Below are 21,922 nucleotides of genomic sequence, written 5' to 3' on the forward strand. Positions count from 1 at the left end.
TTAGCTGTTTGGTAAAGTCCTACATAATTTCCCATTAAGAAGTTCAGTAGATTAGACAAAGGGGAATGAAGGGAAGGGAGGGGTAATAGGAAAAGAAAAGACAATGTAATGATTCTGACATAATTTTTCTATGTACATAATGAATACACCACAGTGAATCTCACCATTGTGTACATCCACAAAACTGGGATCCTAATTAGAATAAGATATATTCCATGCTTGTGTATTTATACCAAAATTCACTCTACTGTCATATATAACTAAAAAGAACCAATAAAGCTGATTAATAAATCTTTTTTTTTTAAAAAAAAAAAAAGGTGCTGCATTAACAAACCTGAGGTGATCTTCAAGCCAGAGCAAGAAACAGAGACAGAGACAGAGGAAGTACCATACCAGAGCCTTCTGGGTCAATAATCACACACTGAGAATATTGGCTGGAAGGAGTAGAGGCCAGGAGATACAGGTCACGTTGAGTTGTTTTTACCCATTTTTCCCAGGTGCCAAATCTGTTTTTAGCTTGTCTCAGGGGCACCAGACACAAGCATTGTTCAGACTAAGGCAGACTCTCAAGTATAAATCTATACTCTCCTTTTTGTCAAGTATTTTCTTAAGACTTACCAAAGATCCAATCCCTTTCTAGTGCTTCACAGACTTTTCTTTGGTTAGTTAATTTCTCCTAAATTTTCAGTTGATTTTAATTTTTTTATGTCAACTTTTATTGACACATATTAATTGTACACATTAATGGGATTCACTTGGTAATTCCATACATGTAGACAGTTGTGCACTGATCATATCGGTCTCTGGACTGTCTTCTTTCATCCTTCCCTATTCCCCATAGCACACTTCCAAGTCCCTAATAATCACCTTGTTACTTTCAGGTTGACTGTTTTATTATTACCACATATTAATTGTACAAATTAACACTATTATGTTTCCATACGTGCATATATTGTGTATTGATCATATTGATAATGTCTGCCCTCCTTACTAGTCTCCTTTGCCCTTTCTTCTGCCAGTCTTCTACATATCCCCTAAAAGAACTTCTTCTGCTTTCAGGTTGTTTTGTTTTGGTTTTTGTTTTATCTCCACATATGAGAGAAAACATGTGAGACCCACAGAAGAGTCATTGTCAAAAACTTATTCCTTGACCACCCCTCCCTCTATAGCACATTTATAAGCAAAAATCTCCCTCTCCTATACTTTCATTCATATGAAGTAAATAAGAAATGAAAAAAGGAAAAGAAACAAAGTCTTCCCTCCTTGTCTTAAAATAAGAAAATGGAGGCACCAAAAAGTGAGGTGACTTGCTCAAGGTTACAAGACTTTGAACAGCTAAAGAAGGACTGGAGCCCAGCTATCCCCCTTAAAAGGTGACTGGATGAAGTAATTTTGTGTGAGGAGAAATTAGTGGAAAAGTTAAATGAACAACCAAAGAAGTTAATTATTAAATCATGACATAACTCCCCGAGGGAATGCTTTCTGGTTACTAGAAACAAGTGACAAACAGTGATGAAATGGGAGGTCTTGTGCTCTCACATGGAGCAACTCGGCATCATGCATACTGTATGAATTTGACTAAAAAAATGTGTTAAAAAAGGGTGGAAGAAATATATCAAAATGGTGACTTCTGGAAGGTGGGATTGTGCTATTTTTCCCTTTTCCTTCAAGTTTTCTGTATTTTCCCGGGTTTCTAAAATGCACATTTCATTTATTACAGGAAAAATATATCCCTCTATATTTTAGTTTAAAAAAAATACTGCTTGGAAGCAACCTCTGTGCCTTTTGTGAATTTTCAGGGAGGCACTCTGAGCCTCCTTTCATCCTTCACTGCCTGCTCCATCACTAGTTCATGGGAAGGATCATGGTTTCTGGAGGGACATCTCTGCTGGGAGCCTCCATGTGCTATTTTGCATTTTAAGTACAGACCACTTTTGTGTGGTGGGGGTGTCTAGGTGACCACCCCACAGTCTTATAGTGGCACCCGAGCATGGAACTAGCCTCCTGAGTCCCAGACCAGTGCTCTCCTCTCCGGGGGCCGTAGTTTCCTGCATCCTCAATACTGGAGCATCTCCCTGTGGCACTCCTGTGAAAGTAGGCAAGACTAAAGTGAACCTTCTCCATCTCTGGTGGCCAGATCCACTCCTTGCCTCTGTGGGCCAGCAAGTGGATAGCCAGGCACTCTGAGGGGCATGTTGGGGCACCACTGTCCAGAGAGCACCAGGGTCTTGCCCCCATGTGGCTGTTCTGTGCCTCAGTCATCCAGGTGTTGCTCTTCCCAAGTAGATGTGGGAATGGCACTGTATGGGTCCATGATGACCTTGGCACAGCGAATGATCATTACTATGAGGAAGAGACAAAGGAAGACAAAGCAGGCCAAGGTCAGCCCCTTGTCCACATCGACATAGACAGGCTCAGGCGTGGGCTCCTCCATCTCCTGGCGGCTACTGTAGGCTCCTCCTGCGGCTCAGGCTTGACTGGTACCATTTTCCACCCCTGTGGAGAGCCAGGGCAATGGAGAGGGGAAGGTTAGGGCCACTTCTTTGGATCAGTACAGAATGATGATATCTTTTTTTTTTTTTCTGTCCCCGACCACCACCCCAAGCAAGAACCTGCTGTTCAGGGCACCCACAGGAGGGTAAGAAAGGGAAGAGGTTATATGCATACCTTTTAAGGGAGCCACATGGTCATAGCCCTAACTGGTGTCTCTAACTGTGCAGCCTATTCCTCCAGGGTGGATGGGAAATGTGACAATGATTCCCAACAGGGGTGGGGCTCAAGTGGGGCTGAGGGCAGCTTGAGGTTAGAGCCCTTGCAGCTGCCTTCACTCCCTGAAGCCGTTCAGGAAGAAGATGAGAATAATGCTTTCCACTTAGTCAACCCAACATTTGAACACAATCAAATGCATTTTTAAAATTAGGCAATGAATTTTTCAAATAAAACTGAATGTCAAACACAATGTATGAACAGAAGAAGAGAAGCTGCTGTTATGTCAGAGGAAAGGAGCCATGCAGGGTCTATGTTTCCTTTCCCTCTGTGCAGGCCTCAGGTGACACCATTTGAAAATTGCAGGTGCAATGGGAAGTAAAATTTTGGCAGTCAGAAGGAGTTGAAGCCCCATTGCTGCTCTGCAGAGCAAGTCTGGGCAACTCACCATCATTGACCACTCATTCATCTTAAGGAGGTTTACTGACTTTTCAAGGACCTGATTTTCCTCCTGCTGACTGCAGGAAACAATGCATGCTTTACAAGAGTGTGAGTATTATAAGCAATAAAACTTAAGTGTAAAAACTCAGCACAGTCCCTGGCCCCAGTGAGCAGTCAGTAAGTACTTGAAATGATATACGAACTCTGGGAGCAGGCAAGGGTGGGCAGAGCTGCTTCCTGCAGGGAAGGAGAACCTCAAGATAAAGGGCCAATTGCAGTTCTCTCCATTCATAACAAGCATTCCTGTACTCATCTCTGAACTTGCATAGCACTAGTATTCATACTGTGCTGTCACATCCAGTTTTGTTTTTAAACTTCATGACTGCCCTGGAAGCTAGTTAGCCAGGCATCAATACGTCCATTTTATGAATGTGAAAACTGAATCTCGGAGCAGAAAAATGATTTACCCGAGGTCCTACATTACAAACCCAAGATCTCTACATATCCCTTCCTCTTCTGGTGAAAGGCAAAGTGAGGATACCCACCCCCAATCTGAGCTTTAAGAACATGGCTGTGTAAGCATTCTCAAAGCTTATTCCAGACCTTGCCTCTTCTTACCTACTCACTGGGCCACTGACCTGCTTTTGGAGTGGTCACCACTTCAGAAGGACCTTGGGTCAGGCTATTCCAGGAAGAAGGGGGAGCAGCAGGACATCACAGCCCAGAGCCAGTGAGAACAGCATGGCCTTTCACTCAGAGAGAATCACTGTGCTGGCAGTGGCCCTGGAGCAACTGAAACAGAATGGGACAGAGGAAGAATTGTTATTTCCTGAGATGCTCAGCCCCGGTCCTGATCTCTCCTGGCAAAAAGCATTGGCCCTGGCAGCTTCTTCCTGGTGCAGGGCTGGGAGCTGCCATGCTGTCAGCTCGTGCTGCCTTTCCCTTTCCTTTTTAAATATAACTTTAAATATTATAGCAAAAATGCACATAACATAAAATTTATCACCTTAACAGTTTTGGGGGGAATCAATTTGGGAGGAATTTTGTTTTATTTTTGTTTTGGTGCTGGTACCAGGGATTGAACCCAGGAGTGCTTTACCACTGAGCTATACCCCCATCCAGGATGTAGCTTTTTATTTTTATTTTTATTTTTCATTTTGAAACAGGTTTCACTGCTTAGGGTCTCACTAAATTGCTGACACTGGCCTTGAACTTATGATCCTCTTACCTCAACCTCCTAAATTGTTGGCTTTATTGCCGTGCACCCCTGTGCCCAACCCCATCTTAACTGTTTTTAAGTGTACAATTCCGGGGCTGCAGATGTAGCTTAGAGGCCTGGCATGAGAGAAGCCTGAGTTCAGTCCCTAGTACTGGGGAGAAAAAGTACAATTCCAGTGGCATCAGATACATTTATATTGTTGTGCAACCATCATTATCTTCCATCCCAGAACTTCTTTATGGTTTCACACTGAAATGCTCTATCCATTAATCTGAACTCTCTGTTCTCCTTACCCCTAACCATTGGTAACCACTATTCTTTCCATCTCTATGAATTTGACTACTTTGGGGACCTTGTATATTAATAAAAATGTCATAATCTGACATTGTCCAGGCTACGGGGATAGAGATAGAGTAGGACTCAGATTGCCTGGGTCTTGTACAAGGAACTGGGGCAAAGCACAATAATAAGGGTGAAATGGTTCGAGCATCTGACCTAGACTGTGTTTGTCCTTTCATGACTCTCTTATTTCATTTAGCATACTGATCTCAAGTTTCTTCCATGTTGTATCCTATGCCATAATGTCCCTCCCTTTTTAAGTTTGAATATGTCATTGTATAAACATATGACATTTTGTTATCCATTAATCTGTCACTTGTTAGCTGAGCTGTCTCTATCCTATCAGCTATGGTAAATAATGCTGCTACAAATGAGTGTACAAATCTCCTTGAGCCCCTGATTTCAATTCTTTGGGGTATATACACAGAAGTGGAATTGCTGGATCACCTGGTAATTCTATTTTTAACTTTTTGAGGATTAGATTTAACATTTTTATATAAATGATACATGTGCATAATTCAAAAGCATAAAAAGAAAACAAGGAAAAGCAGGGTTTTTAAATTTTTTCTTAACATGTATTACTTGTATATATTAATAGGGTTTAATGCAGTGTTTCAATACAAGCATATAGTGTGTACTCATCAAATCCAGCCTCCCTTTATCCTCATTCCACTACTCGTTCCCAACCTCAAGTAACCCCTATTCTATATCCAGGTCAACTTTTTTTAAACTTCCACTTCTGAGTGAATATATAGTACTTGTCTTTCTGTGTTTAGTTTGCTTTATTCAACATAACATAATGTTCTCCAGTTCCATCTGTTTAAATGTAAATGACAGGATTTCATTCTTCTTTATGGCTTTAATATTCCACTGTGTGTCTGTACCATGTTGTCTTCATCTATTATGGAACTCTTATACACTGTTGGTGGGAATGTCAACTAGTACAACCATTATGGAGAACAATATGGAGTTTCCTCATAAAACTGAAAATAGATCCATCATATGATCAAATTATCCAATTTCTGGATATAAATCCAAAAAAATTTAAATCAGCATACCAAAGAAATACCTACATACCCATGTTTACTGCAGCACTGTTTGTGATAACTAAGATACAGAATCAACCCAAGTGCCTAAAAATGAAAAAGCAGTTTCTAGTGATCCAATTCACCTTCAGAAAGGTAGCTATTATTTTTAGATCCTTCTACATCCTTCTTGTCTATAGGTATCCTATGCTTATGAAAGAAAATTACATATTTGTTTTTCATACACATGCAAGCCAATTATACCAACTGTCCCACATCTTACTTTTTCAATTTGTTTTATCTTGGAGATTATTACATATCAATATATACAAGTATGTCTCTTTCTTTTTAATAGCTGTAGTATATTTCATTGTATGGATATACCACAGTATACTTAACCATACTTCTGTAAAACCGTTTTTCTATAAAAGATGATTTCTATTTTTTTTTTAAGAATAGCAAAGTCTGGAGAATTGGAAAGTGAACATTTTTTTAAAGAGAGAGAGAGGGAGAGAGAGAGAATTTTTAATATTTATTTTTTAGTTTTCAGCGGACCAACATCTTTGTTTGTATGTGGTGCTGAGGATCGAACCCGGGCCGCACGCATGCCAGGCGAGCGCGCTACCACTTGAGCCACATCCCCAGCCCCAAAAGATGATTTCTAATATTTTGTTAATCAAACAATCATGGAACAAATATCCCTGTAGCTTTGTCATTTTCCATATGCCTGAGTATGACTTTCAATTAAATTCCTATAGAGGAAATTGCTGTTGTAAAGATAAATCCATTTTAATTCTGATTGGTCTTATTCCTTTTAGAAACTGTACAAAGGTAAACTTCTACTTTCAAAGATTGAGAAAAGCTGTTGACCTACAACTTTGTAAACAGAGATAGTAAGCTTTTTCATTTTTGCAACAATGAATTTTTTCCTGAACATTTTCAAACATAAAGAAAATTTGAAAGAAGTACACAGTACAGTGATATTTTGCCACATTTGTTTTATTGATAATCAGTCCCCTATCCATTATTCTTGCTGTTTAATGCATTTCAAAGAAAGATATAGATATAAGTATATATCAACATGCATAGTAATAACTAAAATTCAATATTGTTTATAGATTTTTAAAGGCAAATTTTACATACAGTGAAATGGACAGATAATATATATCACTTTAAAAATTTGACAAATGAATGCATCCTTGTAACTGTCAGTGTAGCTTTAATTTTGATTTATTTTAGTGAAAAAGATTAACATTATTTCATATGTTTAAAGCCCATTTGCATTTCCTTTTTTGTGAACTTTGTTAATATCCTTAATCCATTTCCTCCTGAGTTTTTGGTCTCCCCCTATTTTGGCCTTGAAAATGGAGTTTAGGTATATATACTTATTTTATTTTTCTGATTTTTATTTTATTTGTGTTTTTTCTTCATTGCCAATTGCTACTCTTATTCCTCTTTTTCTCTTCCAATATCTAATTTTAGTCACTAGTATTAGCTTTCTTACTGTTTACCTTTGTTTTTTAGATGTGCTTCAATCTCTGTAGTTTGAATAGTCAACTTTAAATATCTTTCTATTTCCTGCTATTAAATATTAGGAAACTAGGAATCTTGCTCAGGAGTCCACCTTCTTTCAACATTCTCTTCCCATTGGCCATTGCTCTCTTATTTCTACATGGTCAGGGTATGTAGCATTCACAAATTACTATATTTATGTCCATCTACATTTTCTCCAAGTTTTGCAGTGAAGTCAGCTTAAGGATCATCCCCAACCCCACATTTCTTTTATTTTTGTGCTGTAATCTGAATATTTTCTAATGAAATAACTTCCAATTCATGCATCTGATCTGCTGTGTCCAATCAGTTGCTAAACCTATCAGTTCAAATTTCATTTCAGCCTTATTTTTTGTTTTGTTTTTAGATATACATGACAGTAGGGTGAATTCTGACATATTATACATACATGGGGTGCAACCTATTACAATTTTGATCCCATCCTTGTGGCTGAATATCATGATGTGGAGTTACACTGGTCATGTATTCATATATGAGCATAGGAAAGCTATAACCAATTCTTTCTGCTGTCTTTCCTATTCTCATCCCTCTTCCCTTCCCTTCATTACCCTTTAGTTTTAGAATTTCTATCTGATCTTTTGATCCTTTGAAATAATTGTCAGCCCTCCAATGAAATATTTCTACCTTGTCACTTGTTTTCCTGGTAATATTTATCACAATGATTTTTTTGGGAGGTCTTGTTTTATTTTGCAGTACTGGGGATTGAACTCACAGCCTTATGCATGGTAGGCAAGTGCTCAACCACTGAACTACATTTCCAAACCCTTATCATAATGTTTTTATAATCCCACATTTTAGAACTTCTATGTCTAGGTCTTCTGTGAGTCAGCTTCTATTGTCTTGTGGGTTTTTTTCTTCATTTTGTTCAATTTCTTGATAACACCTGATAAAAATTTTGGTGGGATTTTTTTAAATATTTAGTTTTAGTTGTAGTTGAACATGATATCTTTATTTCACTTATTTATTTTTATGCGGTATTGAGGATTGAACCCAGGGTCTCGCACCTGTGAGGCGAGTGCTCTACCGCTGAGCCACAACCCCAGCCCCAATTTGGGTGGGATATTGAACATTAATATGAAACACTGCATGGCTAGAATAATATTCTCCTGCAGAGAGGGTGCACTACTTCCTCTGAGAAGGAGCTGGAGTGCAGGTATAGCATCTTAAGCCACTGTGGGGCTGAGCCAAGTTGAGTAGTTCATTTCTTGTAAACAAGGATAGTGTCTACATCTGGTTTGACAACAATTCTAGTGTTCTGCCCTCCAGAGTTCCAAGCTGAGGACCTGAGATATTTCTTTAAACTGTCCATTCTATTCAATGTCTTAAGATAACAGAAAACTGTTTAGGAAGGATATTCAGGGTTCTTCAGCAATTGGTGTTTGATTCTGTCCTGTGAATTGTAAAAGCATGAAGCTTGAATATGTGTGCTGTTTGCTATTAGCCACTAATAAGTACATAGCCAGGACTAGAAATGTGTGTTTGGTTGAAGTTCTGCTGTTCTTTGGCTCTGGGATTTTTTAAAAATTATTATTAATAGGCATAATTATTATACATGGGGAACAGTGGGATATTTTGATAGCTATATACAACATGTGATGATTAAGTCAGGGTAATTAGTATGCGCATCATCTCAAATACTTTGTGTTGAAAATATTCAAAATTATTTCTTCTAGAGATTTGGAAATATATAATAAGTTATTAACCATAGTCATAGGTTCTAGGTTCTATATAATTAATTCTGATTGGTATTATTCTTTTTAGAAACTGTACCAAGATAAACTTCCACTGTCAAAGATTGAGAAAAGCTGTTGACCTACAACTTTGTAACAGAGTTAGCAAGATGATCCATAATGGGGGGAGGGACATGGGAAAAATGGAGGACCTTTGATGGGGCAAAGGGGAAGGAGTAGTAGGGAAGGACTATGGGGGAAAGAAAGATGGTTGAATGAAATGAACATCATTACCCTAGGTGTATCTAGGGTCTTAGTGCACATATGGTGGGACACTACATCATGTACAACCAGAGAAATGAAAAGTTGTGCTGCAATTGTGTATAATGAATCAAATGCATTCTGCTGTCATATATACCTAATTAAAATAATTTTTTTCAAGCTACCTTGAATTTTATTTTGTAATTATGGCTACAGAGCTGTCATGTTTTTATTACACTATGGACATATACAAAAAAGTCAGAAGCATTAAACTGTAATTGATTTTAAAATAGATATAACCATGCCTGTCAGGGAGAGCAGTCCAGATGCTTGTCAGAACCCAATGAATCTCAAGAAAACACATTTTCACCTAGTCTTGGTCAGATACTTCCAGCGACAGAACATTTTTTGGAGAGTGTTTCAAGAATTGCCATGGCATATGAAAATGAGTGGATGCTTGGGGACGTTATGCAGCTTTCTCACAAACCCAAGGTGCGTCTTGCCTGTCTTAGTCTTTATGTTTACGCACATTTGGCTTTTCTGTTTTAATGTTGTTTAGATACCTATGGTTCCCTTGAGCAGGATGCATTCATTTATTCATTCAACTGCCCACTTGTTCATCTGGATGGGACCACCATCTGCCATCAGCTTCTGGGATTGATGGATGCCCTGGGTTGCTCCAGTCTGTCTGTCTGTCTCTCTTGCTCTGCAGAAGGTTCTTTTCCCCTTTCACTCCCTGTCCATCCTCTCCAAGTTAACTGGAATTCCAGAGAATAGGACAGGATTTGAAAAGGGATAAGGATGGGCTGTGCTATCCTGCGAGACCCTCCTGTCTTCTTTCCTTCTTTTCCCTATTTATTTCATCTTCCCCCTTCCATCCCCCTTCACCCTTCTTTGTCTTTTTATTTTTTTCATTTGTTTTAATTAGTTACACATGACAGTACAATGATCTTGACATATCATACATTTGAATCAGATGGGGTATAATTTCTCATTTTTCTGAGTGTATAGGTAGCAGAATCATATTGGTCATACAGTCATATATATACAGCAATAGTAATGTCTATTTTATTCTGCTGTCCTTCCCTTACCCCCTTCCCCTCCCCTCCCCTCCCCTCCCATCACTTCTCTGTACATATTATGTGACACTACATCATGTACAACCAGAGAAATGAAAAGTTGTGCTGCAATTGTGTATAATGAATCAAAATGCATTCTGCTGTCATATATACCTAATTAAAATAATTTTTTAAAAGATATACAAAAGAAGGATAAGAAATTCTGTAAAGCAAAGAGGTGGGTTCAAGAAAAATACCTCAAATATGATGTATTACACATACAACACAAAATAAGTCATACATTGCTGTGTGCACATGTTTGTGATGGGATGGGAGGCTCTTCTGATCCGGCTTTGATTTTTCTATTGTTTGAGAAATTATAAACTTAGAAAAGTTCAAAAAAACCCAATATACTAAGCACCTACATTTCCATGGTGCAGAATCTGCATAATTATGTGACTATATTTGCTTGGTCTTTTCGTTTTTTAAGAAGTAAATCCTCATGTAATTCTTAACCTTCAGAATCATATCTCTCACTCTCTCCATAAGTACCACAGTCACGAGTACACTCCAGAGACCCCTAAAACTTCTAGGGTTCCTTAGATTTCACTCTTAACACATGATCTAGCCACCTACTTCCATTTCATAGAGGAGGAGATTGGAGAGTAGGGAAAGGAAGGGATTTGTCCAGAGTCACAGAGCAACACCACAGGTGAACGTGGATCAAGCCCAGGTTTCTATTTCCTACTGTGCCTGGAGGCCTACGATGTGGATTTTACCTGGTCATTTACTGACTCTCAGATGAGGATAAATGTGCTGAGCTTCATTCTCCTGTGTTTCATAGTAGGACTAAGTCTGGCCTCTCAAGCTCTGACTCTGAAATTCCAGGCACAGAGTCTGCCTCAAATTGATATCACACACCTCATCCATCATAGGCATGGGACCTCAGTGGGATTTTCTTGTGACCTCCATCTTGTCTGGGACCAGAATGGAGCCCCAGAACCTGGCCAACATAGCCCAGGCGATGATTATCAGTGTCTTCTGGATCCTTCCTGTTGGGGAAAATGAAAAGAATGTGGACTCAAAGAATAGATTTGTCTTTTGACCTTCCAGATGGAGTGTGCTCATTAACCTTAATTACCAGGCCAGCACAAGTCCCATTCAGCTAGAAGTGAGGACACAACACTCAGAAGGGAACACATTGAACTCTGCTGCTGTTCCCTGGGACCTGAGCTGCTGATCTTCCCATGGCCTGCTTAGTGGTTCCCAACATAATGGCACCTTCAGTCAGCACCTAAGCTAAATACTTCATCTGTCATCTTCTTGGGGTGGAAGGAGGTGGCTGCTTCAGTCAGAGCAAGCAAATGACCCTCAAGGGAATTGGCTCCTGGTGACCAAGCATACTTGTCAAGGTGTACGGTTTTAGTAGCAGACCCAAGTGGAAGAGTCCTATCAACTGCCATGAGAAAAAACAGAGAACAAAATGAAGAGTCCAAATACAGGACCTAGAACAAATACTGAGTTGTGATTTTAGAAAAAAACCTAGAAATAAGGCAATCAAATTAAAAGAGTGCACAAATCCAGGATTTACATACAAATTTGTGTACTTCCTCAGGACTGGGGTTAGGGTGGTGCTCAGGGAAGGCACATACATTTGAATGGTCTCATCTCATCCTCTATTTTTTACATCTTTTTGTTTTGGTTAACCTAAGTTAGACTCACATATAACCTTTTTTTAAAGTCTATTTGTTTATTTTTTAATGTTTTCTTGCATGTAGTTATGCATAATACTAGGGTTAATTTTTATTTTTTCATATATGCACAGAATATAATTGGCTCCATTTCAGTCCCCAATACTTCCTCTTTCCCTCTTTCCTCCTCCTGCTAATCACCTTTCTCTATTCTATAGGTCTTCCTTCTATTTATTCATTATGTTTTTAAGTTGATACTTTATAGATACACAAAAAATATTGTGATTGATATATATGTATATATACATATGTATATATATATACATATATATGTGTGTGTGTGTGTATGTGTGTATGTGTGGGTGTGTATATACATATCCACAGATAGACAGACATAGCATAATTTGGTCAATTTCATTCTGCAGTTCCTTCCTCCTCCCTCTTCCTCTTCCTCAATTCACTTCCTCTACTCCTCTGCTCCACTGATCTCCTTTCTATTTGTGTAGAATCCCCACCCACTCCATTTTTTCCTTATTTTGCTCTAGCTTCTGCATACAAGAGAAAATATTAGACCATTTACTTTCTAAGCCTGGTTTATTTCACTTAGTATCACCTGCATCTGCATCTTTGATATCATTTACTAAAATGCCAACTGGGGCAATTTTACATTTCATAAATGCAACAATTTATTTGTTTTTAAAATCATTTATGTAACTATTAATACAAACTTAAACTTAAAAAAACAGTTAAAGATTATAAACCTTCTTGAAGAGATATGAAAAAAATGTTCTTGCTGTTTAGGTTGCTTCAGGAATTTCACCAATCATCTGGGGTAATGTAAGCACAAGCCTGGCATGTCAGACCTTCTCTTTAACTGACCTCAGACTCAGATCCATTCACTCACTGCCTCCATCATTGCTCTTTGTTCTCTGGCAACAAGGTGACCATGAGGCATATAGCCAGGCTCATTCTAGGCAGTGCACTAAAGGTTAGTATTAATAATTAATGCTAATTTAACTATTAATTTACTGAATATTAGCACTCATTAAGTGTTTCTTCTCAAGTGAGTAAAACTTGTTCCATCTTCAATCTGCTTAGTTGGTCAAGCCAAAATGAATCAAAAAGCTGTTTCCAGTTCTGTGGTTTTATTTATTTTTCTTTTCCTTTTTTTTAGGGGTGCTGGGGGTTGAACCCTATGCCTTACACCTGCTAAGTACACAATCTACCACTGAGCTATGTCCACAGCCCAGTTCTGTGGCATTCTGCCCTCCCACAGCCAAAGGGTATATACAGAAAAGGAGGGATTTCCCCTTTTTTGCACAATGTATGGACTTGGTCTCTCATGTCACTTCTCTGTTCCTGGACAGGTATCTAATGAGACAATAAGATGATGGTTGGTGGAGCTTTGATATCTGTTTGGAAGATCAATCCTTGGGATGTGAGCTCAAATCCACCCCATTCCCAATGACTCAGACTCAGCAGCCTCACTTTCTGTGCCAGTGTATTCATTGTTGACCCTGTGTGTGTCTCAGTCTGCTCAAGCTCGATAACAAAATATCATAGACTGAGTAGCTTAAACAAGTACTTATTTGCTCACAGTTCTGGAGGTTGGAACTCTCAGATCCAGATCCAGCAAGGATCTGGGAGTTGCTCATGAAGGCCCTCTTCCTGGCTGGTAGATGGCTGCCTTCTCACTGTGGCCTTGCATAGCCTATCTTTGGTGTGTGTGTGTGTGTGTGTATGTGTGTGTATGTGTGTGTGTGTGTGTGTTTATTAGGCCACCAATGCTAATGAGTTGGGATCCCATTGCTATGACCTTATTTAATCTTAATTACTTTCTAAAAGCCCTATCTCCAAATATCATCATATCATATTAAGGGTTAGAGATTCAACATATGGTTTTTTGTTTGTTTGTTTGTTTTTTGTTTTGTTTTGGTTTGGGGGGGCAGGGACAAAATTTAGTTCAGAGCATTAAGTTCATTGAGGGTAGTATCTGGTTCTGACTGAGGAGTATGGACTTGGATCTATATCTAAAGCCTAAAGCTAGCTCACAGCAAAAGTTGGATGACAGCTGATATCTGCCTGTTTCTCTCCAGGAATCAACAGGAAGAAAATGAGGGTGTTGAAGAATTCCACTTATCACTGTGTGGATAAACAGCAGGCTGTAAGGACATTGTGCATTCCCTCCCAGTAGCATAAATCCACACTGACCATGAGCACTAATCAGCTGGTTCTATAAATAGAAGTGGAGCCATTAGGGAAGGTGACCTGTGAGAATGACATCCCCAGCTGACAAATGGGTTAAGTGGATGGCATTTGCTCAAGTCAGAGGAGACTCCAGTGTCATAACCCCTACCACTCATGTTGTCCTATGGGACTGCACCTTGTGATCTTGCTCCTCTGTCAGAACAATTAACAGGTTTATCAGAGGGAAATGATGAGTATCTGCTAACCCATAATTAAAAGCGTGATGGCTGTTGGGATTGCAGAGGTGCACGGAAGGAATGGGGTAAATGGAATATAGTATTGTGTTTAGGACTTCTCTTTCAATACCTAAACATCCTTAATCTCTTAGAAGCCTTCCAAAATAAAGAAACAGTATGAAACAGCACTGTTTTTAGATAAAAGTAAGGGACTATTTCTGCCAAGAGAATGTATGCTCATTGTATCATACTTCATAACCCATCATTACAGTTCCGCTGTGCCAATTTATGAGATGGTGCTCTTGCTGTTGCTCTCCCTCAGGTCTTTCTGGGTTCCCTTCACCATTATGCAGCACAACACCTCACTGCTGCATGATTTTCTTCCAGAAGCCCACACTTATGACTTCCTAGAAGCATACCCTTGGGATACTAGAGTTTCTCCAACCATGTATGCAGAATGCTACAAGTACCCAGGAGATTATGATACCATGGGGTGGTCCATGGCTAATGATTGTCTCTTGCAGGAAAGTGAAAGTCCAGCCCACTGGTCTTGAGGGGGGACAGATTCTGTAGTGTAATTTATCCCCCTGAGCATCTAAAACCAGGCGAGAATTGTCTTTCACCTGAAATTGCATCTTTGCTAAGATTCTAGTCCCTCTTACCCTGCTTCTTCCAGTTTTCTACTAGATTCATGTAGGAACTCTTCCCAAATACATCTTTGTCCGTGAGTTGCTGTCTCAGAGCTTGCTTGGGGTAAACTGACCCAAGACAGATAAACATTAGTCCCCTGTGTTTATCCCATACTTTAATTCAAGATATTAAATGTCCACTGGAAGTCAGATAGGTAGCATAATATGTTCGAGGTTAAACAAGACCCAGTTCTTGCCCTCCAGGATTCTTAGCCTGTCTGAATAGAAACAGATGCAAAAATTAGGACATTCGTGGTCAAAAAAATCATGTACTAGAGAGAAGTCCAAGGGTGTGACTGGACAATCTTTCACTACAGCTGAAGATTTAGATTGTCACTCATGGATCTCCCCACCATCTCTTCAGAAGCCAGAAATTGAGATGATATTACCCAGAAAAAAATCTTTGGAGGACCCTTTGAATTGAATTCCCATAGCATATATGAGAGAGCCACAAAACTTCTGAGAATGTTATATCAGCGGAAACACCATCAGGTTAGACTAAAATGAAGAGACAGAGGAAACCAAAGAAAGCTGTTGGGCTCCTAAAATTCTACAAGTGGAAAACTTGCTGATAAAACCAACAAATATATGTTACCCTTCAAGCAAAATAATTCTTTGGAAAGAGTTGTGGCCCAAAGGGCAGAGAGGATAAGAACAGAGGGTGGCACCTTGAACTATATAGGATTAGCCTCAGGCTTTGAAAACTAATGGAATTTTTCTGATTGGATTTTGAAATTTCTTGGGACTAGTGAGTCCTTTCTTCATTTAATCATTTTTCTTTTCTCTTTTGAAATGGGAATGTGTACAGCATTTAGCTTGTCTGTCCTACCATTGTATTTTCAGAGCAGATAACTTGTTTTCTAGGTCCACAGATGGAAAGAAATTTTTTCCAGGATGAATCATACTCAGAGTCTGAATGTCACCCATACCTGATTTAACTGAGATTTGGGGCTTTGAATTGATGATATAATCGGTTGAGACTCTGGGCAATGTTGGAATAGGTGAATGTATGTAAGACAGACACTAACTTTGGGAGCCAGAGCGTATACTGTGGTAGGTTGAGTAACCCCACTATAAATCTACAATATATTCCTTGGAGTTTCTGAGTATTATCTTATGTGGCAGAAGGGACTATTAAAATGTGATTAAGTTAAGGATCTTGAGATGGGGATATAACCCTGGGTTATCTGGGTGGGCCCAAATGTAATCACTAGTGTTCTCATTAGAGCTGGGGACAAAGGGAGATTCAACTACAGCAGCAGAGAAGGCAAAGCGAGCACAAAAAGAAAGACTGGGACAATGTGGCCAGGAGCCTAGAAATGTTGGCAGCTTCTAGAAGTGGTTTCTAGAGGAAAATTGAAATCTTCTCTGGAGCTTTCAGAAAGAAACTGACATCTTGATTTTTATTCTCTAAAATTCATTTTGGATTCCTAAGCTTCAGAACCATAAGTGAATACATTTGTGTTGCTTTAAGGCACCAAGTTCATAGTAATTTATTAAACTTATACAAGCAGTCACTGTGGAGTTTTAACATAATGCACTTTTGTAAATAATCCTTTTAATCTTAATATTCAGTCTGTAAAAGACATGGGCTATTCTTGCTCTATTCCCCAAGTTTAGAGAAATGAAAACAAATCAATCAAGGGCACACAAGAACATGATGTTTGGCTACTAGATGAGAAATGATTCACCATTCCTCATCATTCCTAAATGAATGTCAGAAAAATACACCTTAAAATGGAACCAAAAACCAAAATGATGTGTGCCAACTTTGAGCACTGACAGCCAGAGAAACCACCCAGCTGGGGAAAGGGAAGAGAAAGAAGTTTCACAAAGCTAAGGAGACCTTCGTCAGTGCTATTGCTGAGACATGGACCCTATTGCAATGGGAGTTATAGATTCACCTTCCTGACCTGCTGATCCACCTGGTTACATGATCCCATCTCTAGTAGTGGCAACAGCAACAAAAGAAGCCAGAGTGGGAACATCAGTAAAGACTATGAGAAAAGAAATGATGTGAGACGGCTGCTTGTATTTGTACTAAAACATCCATTCCTCGAGGAACCTTAGGACCTTGTGTCTCTTACAGAATTCCTCTCAAGTATAAAACACCTGAAAAAAAAATCATCAGCACTAAAATGGGTGCTAGCTTCCCAGTGGTTATGAAGGACAGAGGTGGGAGAAACAATGATACTATATACACTAGCTCCACAATACCTCCTAAGGCAATGTGATACTACAGAAAACACACACACAGGAGACACATGCTTGTGGGTCCAAATTTTGTGGAGGGTCTTTAGAATATTGCTCCTGTTAGGCTTCAATCTCCTCGTTTGTAAAATAGAGCTAGCCAAGCCCATTTTATGGAGTTTCCAAGCTAATCAAATGAAAGAATTGTCCATTTCTTTACCATGTCTTCTCCCCTTCTCCCATTAGCACAGGGACAGGATACTCTGGAAGCTTCTGGTTGCTTCTAGCTGTAAGTGACCCTGATCTTCTCAGAAGTTTCTTTCTAAGTTTTACTACCTCTGGTGACTCCAAATTTGGACCTGTGCCTGCTTGGATTTGGCTTGCTGTGGACGCTCTTCTGTCCCTGAGTTACCTGCTTGCCTCCCAGTTTCAGTATGTATATAAGGACCTGGTGAATTTTTATATTACTTCAAATTTTTAACTATGAGAAAATGCTCCAGTGAACATTCTTATATAGGTACTCTTAGGCCAGGTTTTTTTCCCCCTAGGAATTCCTGAGTCATAAAATAGGCATCACTCTAGTTTTATTAGATATTTCCAGTCTTTCCTGATCCACAGTTACCCCCAGAAGTCTTGAGAGCACCTACCCCTGACCATCCTTGGCATGACTTGGTACTGTCAGCCTTGAATTTCTGTCATTCCATTAGGTTTAAATGGAATTCATTATAGATTTAATTGGCATTTCTCTAATTTCCAATGATGAACATCTCATCATTTTATTGAATATAGTGTTTTCCCTTTTGAATTCAGTCTATTGGGTTGATTTTCTTTTTTTGTTGTCTTTTTGGTTTTGATTTTGTTTTTGTTTTTGTTTTACTCAATTCTAAATGTCATCTAAATGTCATTTCTTCTTTGGTACTATGTTTTGTACTTTTTTCCCATGGTTTTTTTTTTCAACTTTATTTATAGAACCTTATTCTTGTTTAACTGTTTTAAATTTTTAATGTAGCAAGCATTATTGCTTTCAGTAAATTATAAAATTGATGAATTATAAAGAATTTTTTTCCTTTCCCAGTATCATAAATATATTCTCCTATATATAGTCTAGAATTTTGAGATTTTTTGTCTTTCACATTTAGGTCTATAATCTATCTGAAGTTGATTTCATTTCAGATTTTAGATTGAGCTCTTCCCATATGAATCAACAATCATCTCATCCCCATTGTAATATCAATTCTCACTTCCATCTGCACAATAATCCATTTCTGGGTTCTCTATCCTTTTGGATTTGTTTACTATCTATCTCTGTGCCAACACTATACTGTCTTAGTTTGCAGTAAAATGGTTTTACCATATGGCTTGCTCTTGGCTAACCCAAGTCCCATACCTTGTAATTTTTATTCAAGGATACCCTGGCTCCTCACTATTTCATGTATGTCAGGATTACATTGTTACATCCATGAAGAGCTCTACTGGGATGTTGACTGGAATTGCATTGAATTTGTAATTTAATTTGTAATGAATATCATCCTTATGATATTGCATTTTTGAATTTTTGAAGACTCTCACCATACCCATTAATCATGTTTTATAATTTTCTTAATAGGGAAACACATTTTTCTGTTTAGGCATTTTGTGGTTCATAGACTCAATTTTATTAGTAATAGCCTTTTTTCTTTTGTATTTTATAACTGGTCCTGGTTGGTACATAATACCAATAGAAATTTTATATAAGAAAAAGAGATAAGGTGACTACTTCAATTGGTAATTTCCTGATGGACTTAGGGTAAAACTTCATAAGGTTTTGTGCTCGTTCTTTGATGTCAATCATTCAACCTGCCTTCCCCTCCAGACGCTGTTATTGAGGATTTGGAGTAGTTGTGTTAGGTTGGAGATATATTTCAGCAGAAAATAAGGAAACTATTCCAATGAAGGTTGAAAAGCAATTAGGACATTTTTCTTTTTAAGAGTCCTCTTATCCTTGAATAAGATATTAAATCTCTGTATATTCAACTTGTCTCCTCCATGTAAAATATATGATAATAAATACTGCCATCTTTAAAAAAAAAAAAAGAGTCCTCTTCCCCATTGTTTGCTGTGATGGCCCCATCTATCTATGGCCCTCTGGTGTTAGGAGCCTTCCAGAGCATATCCTCTGCTTCATTTAGGAACCAGTTCATGTACATGACCCTGTGGCAAGTGGCAAGTCTTCCATGTTTGGAAGGAACCCTCTTAAATCAGAGTTTTTCCATTTCTCCAGTCCCTCTATAGCTGAGTATTCCAGATTCCCCATGATGAAACACCTGATCCTTGACCCTGGATCTTCTGCTGCTCTATTGGGCGCACTGTCCACTCCTCTCCTGATGGGGGTCAGCCTTTGACATGAGGGCGGAACATTCATTCAGCCATTGACGGTCAGTCTGACCCTATCTTTTTCATGTCTTCCAGAAATTCCTGTTAGTTTTCAGTTCCCCAACAGCACCCTGCCTTTTCTTCTAGCATCAGTACAGACTTTTGCACCTATTTTTTTTTATTTCTTTGATAATTTTGGTGGGATATTTTTCTATATACCACTAAACAAGTAATTAATCACCATTTTGAATGAACAGGATTTCTCCTCATCTCTTTGCTCCTTTGCCTATTAACTAGTCTAGTCTTCATATTTTATTCATTGAAATCATGGTTTATTGAGTTTTATTGACTGAATCAAACAGATGCTGTTTAAAATTTACTTCTATTTTGTGAAATACATCATTTCCTATGTGTTTCCTCTGGCTCTTGAATTCTAGCTTCTTCTTTAAAGTTATGAAGAAAAACAAAATAAGCAAGCAACTGGTATATAGTAAGTGTAGTTCTGAAGCTTTTCTTCTATTATTCCCAGGGAGCTACTGCCCCCATGTTCTTCTGCTTTTTGCTTGTTTGTTTTATGGTACTGAAGATTTAATCCAGTGCCTTGTGCATGCTAATCAAGTGTTCTACCACTGAGCTATATTCCCAGTCCCTGGTCCATGTTCTTGAGCTTCTCACATGTAGCTGGGTATTTTGAAAGCCTCTAGCATGACTCTGAAACTGGTGTGAAGCTGGGAAACAAGACCCCATCACCTGATAACTTGACTTTCTCTGTCTTCTCCCTCCTTCCCACAGTCCAGGTTGGAAGGGAATGTTTTCAGGCTTTCTGGATCATTTACATTGTGCATCATCTGTTGTTACTGGTTCACATTGAGGTGAACACAGAATTGGAAAGCAAGCATTAGTAAACTTTTAGAACAATCCGACACTGTGGTGACATCTCAATGTGTGCTAATGGACTTTCCTTGAGCAGGACACAGACCAGTTTTGTGTGAGTCACATGTAGTCTATTCTGGGTATTTTTCACATGCAGTAAAACCATGTACAGTCCATGACAGATTGGAAATTTGGGGAAAAGCTTAATAATAACAGTTCAATTTCCAAAGGCTTCTAGGAATATTGCTTTTTATCAAACTCTCCTTCTATTTTACCTAGGCCTGGCCACCACAATGGGGGCACCAACCCTTCCTTGAAATGGAAGAAACAATGATCTCTTTAGTCTAATGGGAAATAAAACATGCTACAATATCTGTTTTTCCTTAGTATTCTGGCTCTCTACAGAAATTGACTTGACTAAAAACTGACTTGACTAAAAACATTTTAGTAGGGTATATGATAGCCCAAAAGCTAAATGAGCCATTCTTTTTCTTTGCACCCTTGTTATAGAGTTCACTTTGAGTGGACTATAATAAAGATTGGGTGGGAAAAATACAAAAGATTCATTACATATTTTTTTAAATGCTATGTTACATTTCTCTTTCTCAAAAAAAGGTTCTATCCAGACCGGAATTTGCTGAATATGAAAATTCTCCTTTCACAGGCTGAAAGTCTGTTTACTGAAGTGAGGCCAGAGGAGCAAATGAGAGCAAGAGGGCACGTTTCCCACTTGGGGGACAAGAACACTGAGACATAGAACCCCTGGGGGTGTTCAGAATTATTTGAAGGACTTGCGCCCTACAATCTTACATAAATAAGGCTTAGTTAGGTATTTTCTGGGAATTTTATAGGCATTGCCCATCGATTAATTAATTTCTAGAATGTCTTTCTAGAATGCTAGTGTCAATAGCATTGCATAAGGTTTAAAAAAATCAATTCTGTTTCCAGATCTACAGCAATATAATTGCAAATTGTATCCTGCTGGGCTGGCAAGTGTGATGACAATCTCTAAACACGTCTGTGGAGTGGAGCCATGTCTTTATTGATAAGGATGAAGATTTTTAGTTCCTACTACTTAAATATTCATGACCTCCAAATGTTATAAACATGAGCACATGCTCACAGACTAATTAAGAAAAATTGGACGAATTCCGGCTCCCGGAACTGAGCCCGCGGGGACTGCTTCTTGGAGCCTACTCTTATCGGAGCTTACACCGAGCACGGAGCGGCCGAGTTCCGGCTCCCGGAACTGCCCTGGCCCAGGGCTAGGAGCCCACGGAAACTGCTTCTCGGTCAGGGTCCTGCTGAGGGCCGGCCAGGACTCACCCGTTGCTTTGGTTGCCCGGCAAGGGGAACGAAATCCTGCCATTCGCATAGGATACCAACATGGCAGAGATCTGATGTCATCAGAAA

The 21,922-nt window shown here is 38.9% G+C and overlaps 1 protein-coding gene across 1 annotated transcript in view; it reads right to left on the reverse strand.

Annotated features, from left to right (window-relative positions):
- Positions 1 to 201: 201 nt before the first annotated feature.
- Ctxnd1 (cortexin domain containing 1) overlaps positions 202 to 21,922 on the reverse strand; it is a 44,035-nt gene continuing 22,314 nt past the window's right edge. Inside the window, exons 2-3 of the mRNA XM_048790152.1 lie at positions 3,786 to 3,939; positions 202 to 2,496 (exon numbers count right to left, since the gene is read on the reverse strand). Coding sequence (XP_048646109.1) covers positions 2,255 to 2,434 — 180 coding nt within the window. The 5' untranslated portion in view covers positions 2,435 to 2,496; positions 3,786 to 3,939 and the 3' untranslated portion in view covers positions 202 to 2,254. The remainder of the gene's footprint in view (positions 2,497 to 3,785; positions 3,940 to 21,922) is intronic.

This window comes from Marmota marmota, unplaced genomic scaffold, assembly GCF_001458135.2.
Source record: "Marmota marmota marmota unplaced genomic scaffold, marMar, whole genome shotgun sequence".
NCBI classification, from domain to species: Eukaryota; Metazoa; Chordata; class Mammalia; order Rodentia; family Sciuridae; genus Marmota; species Marmota marmota.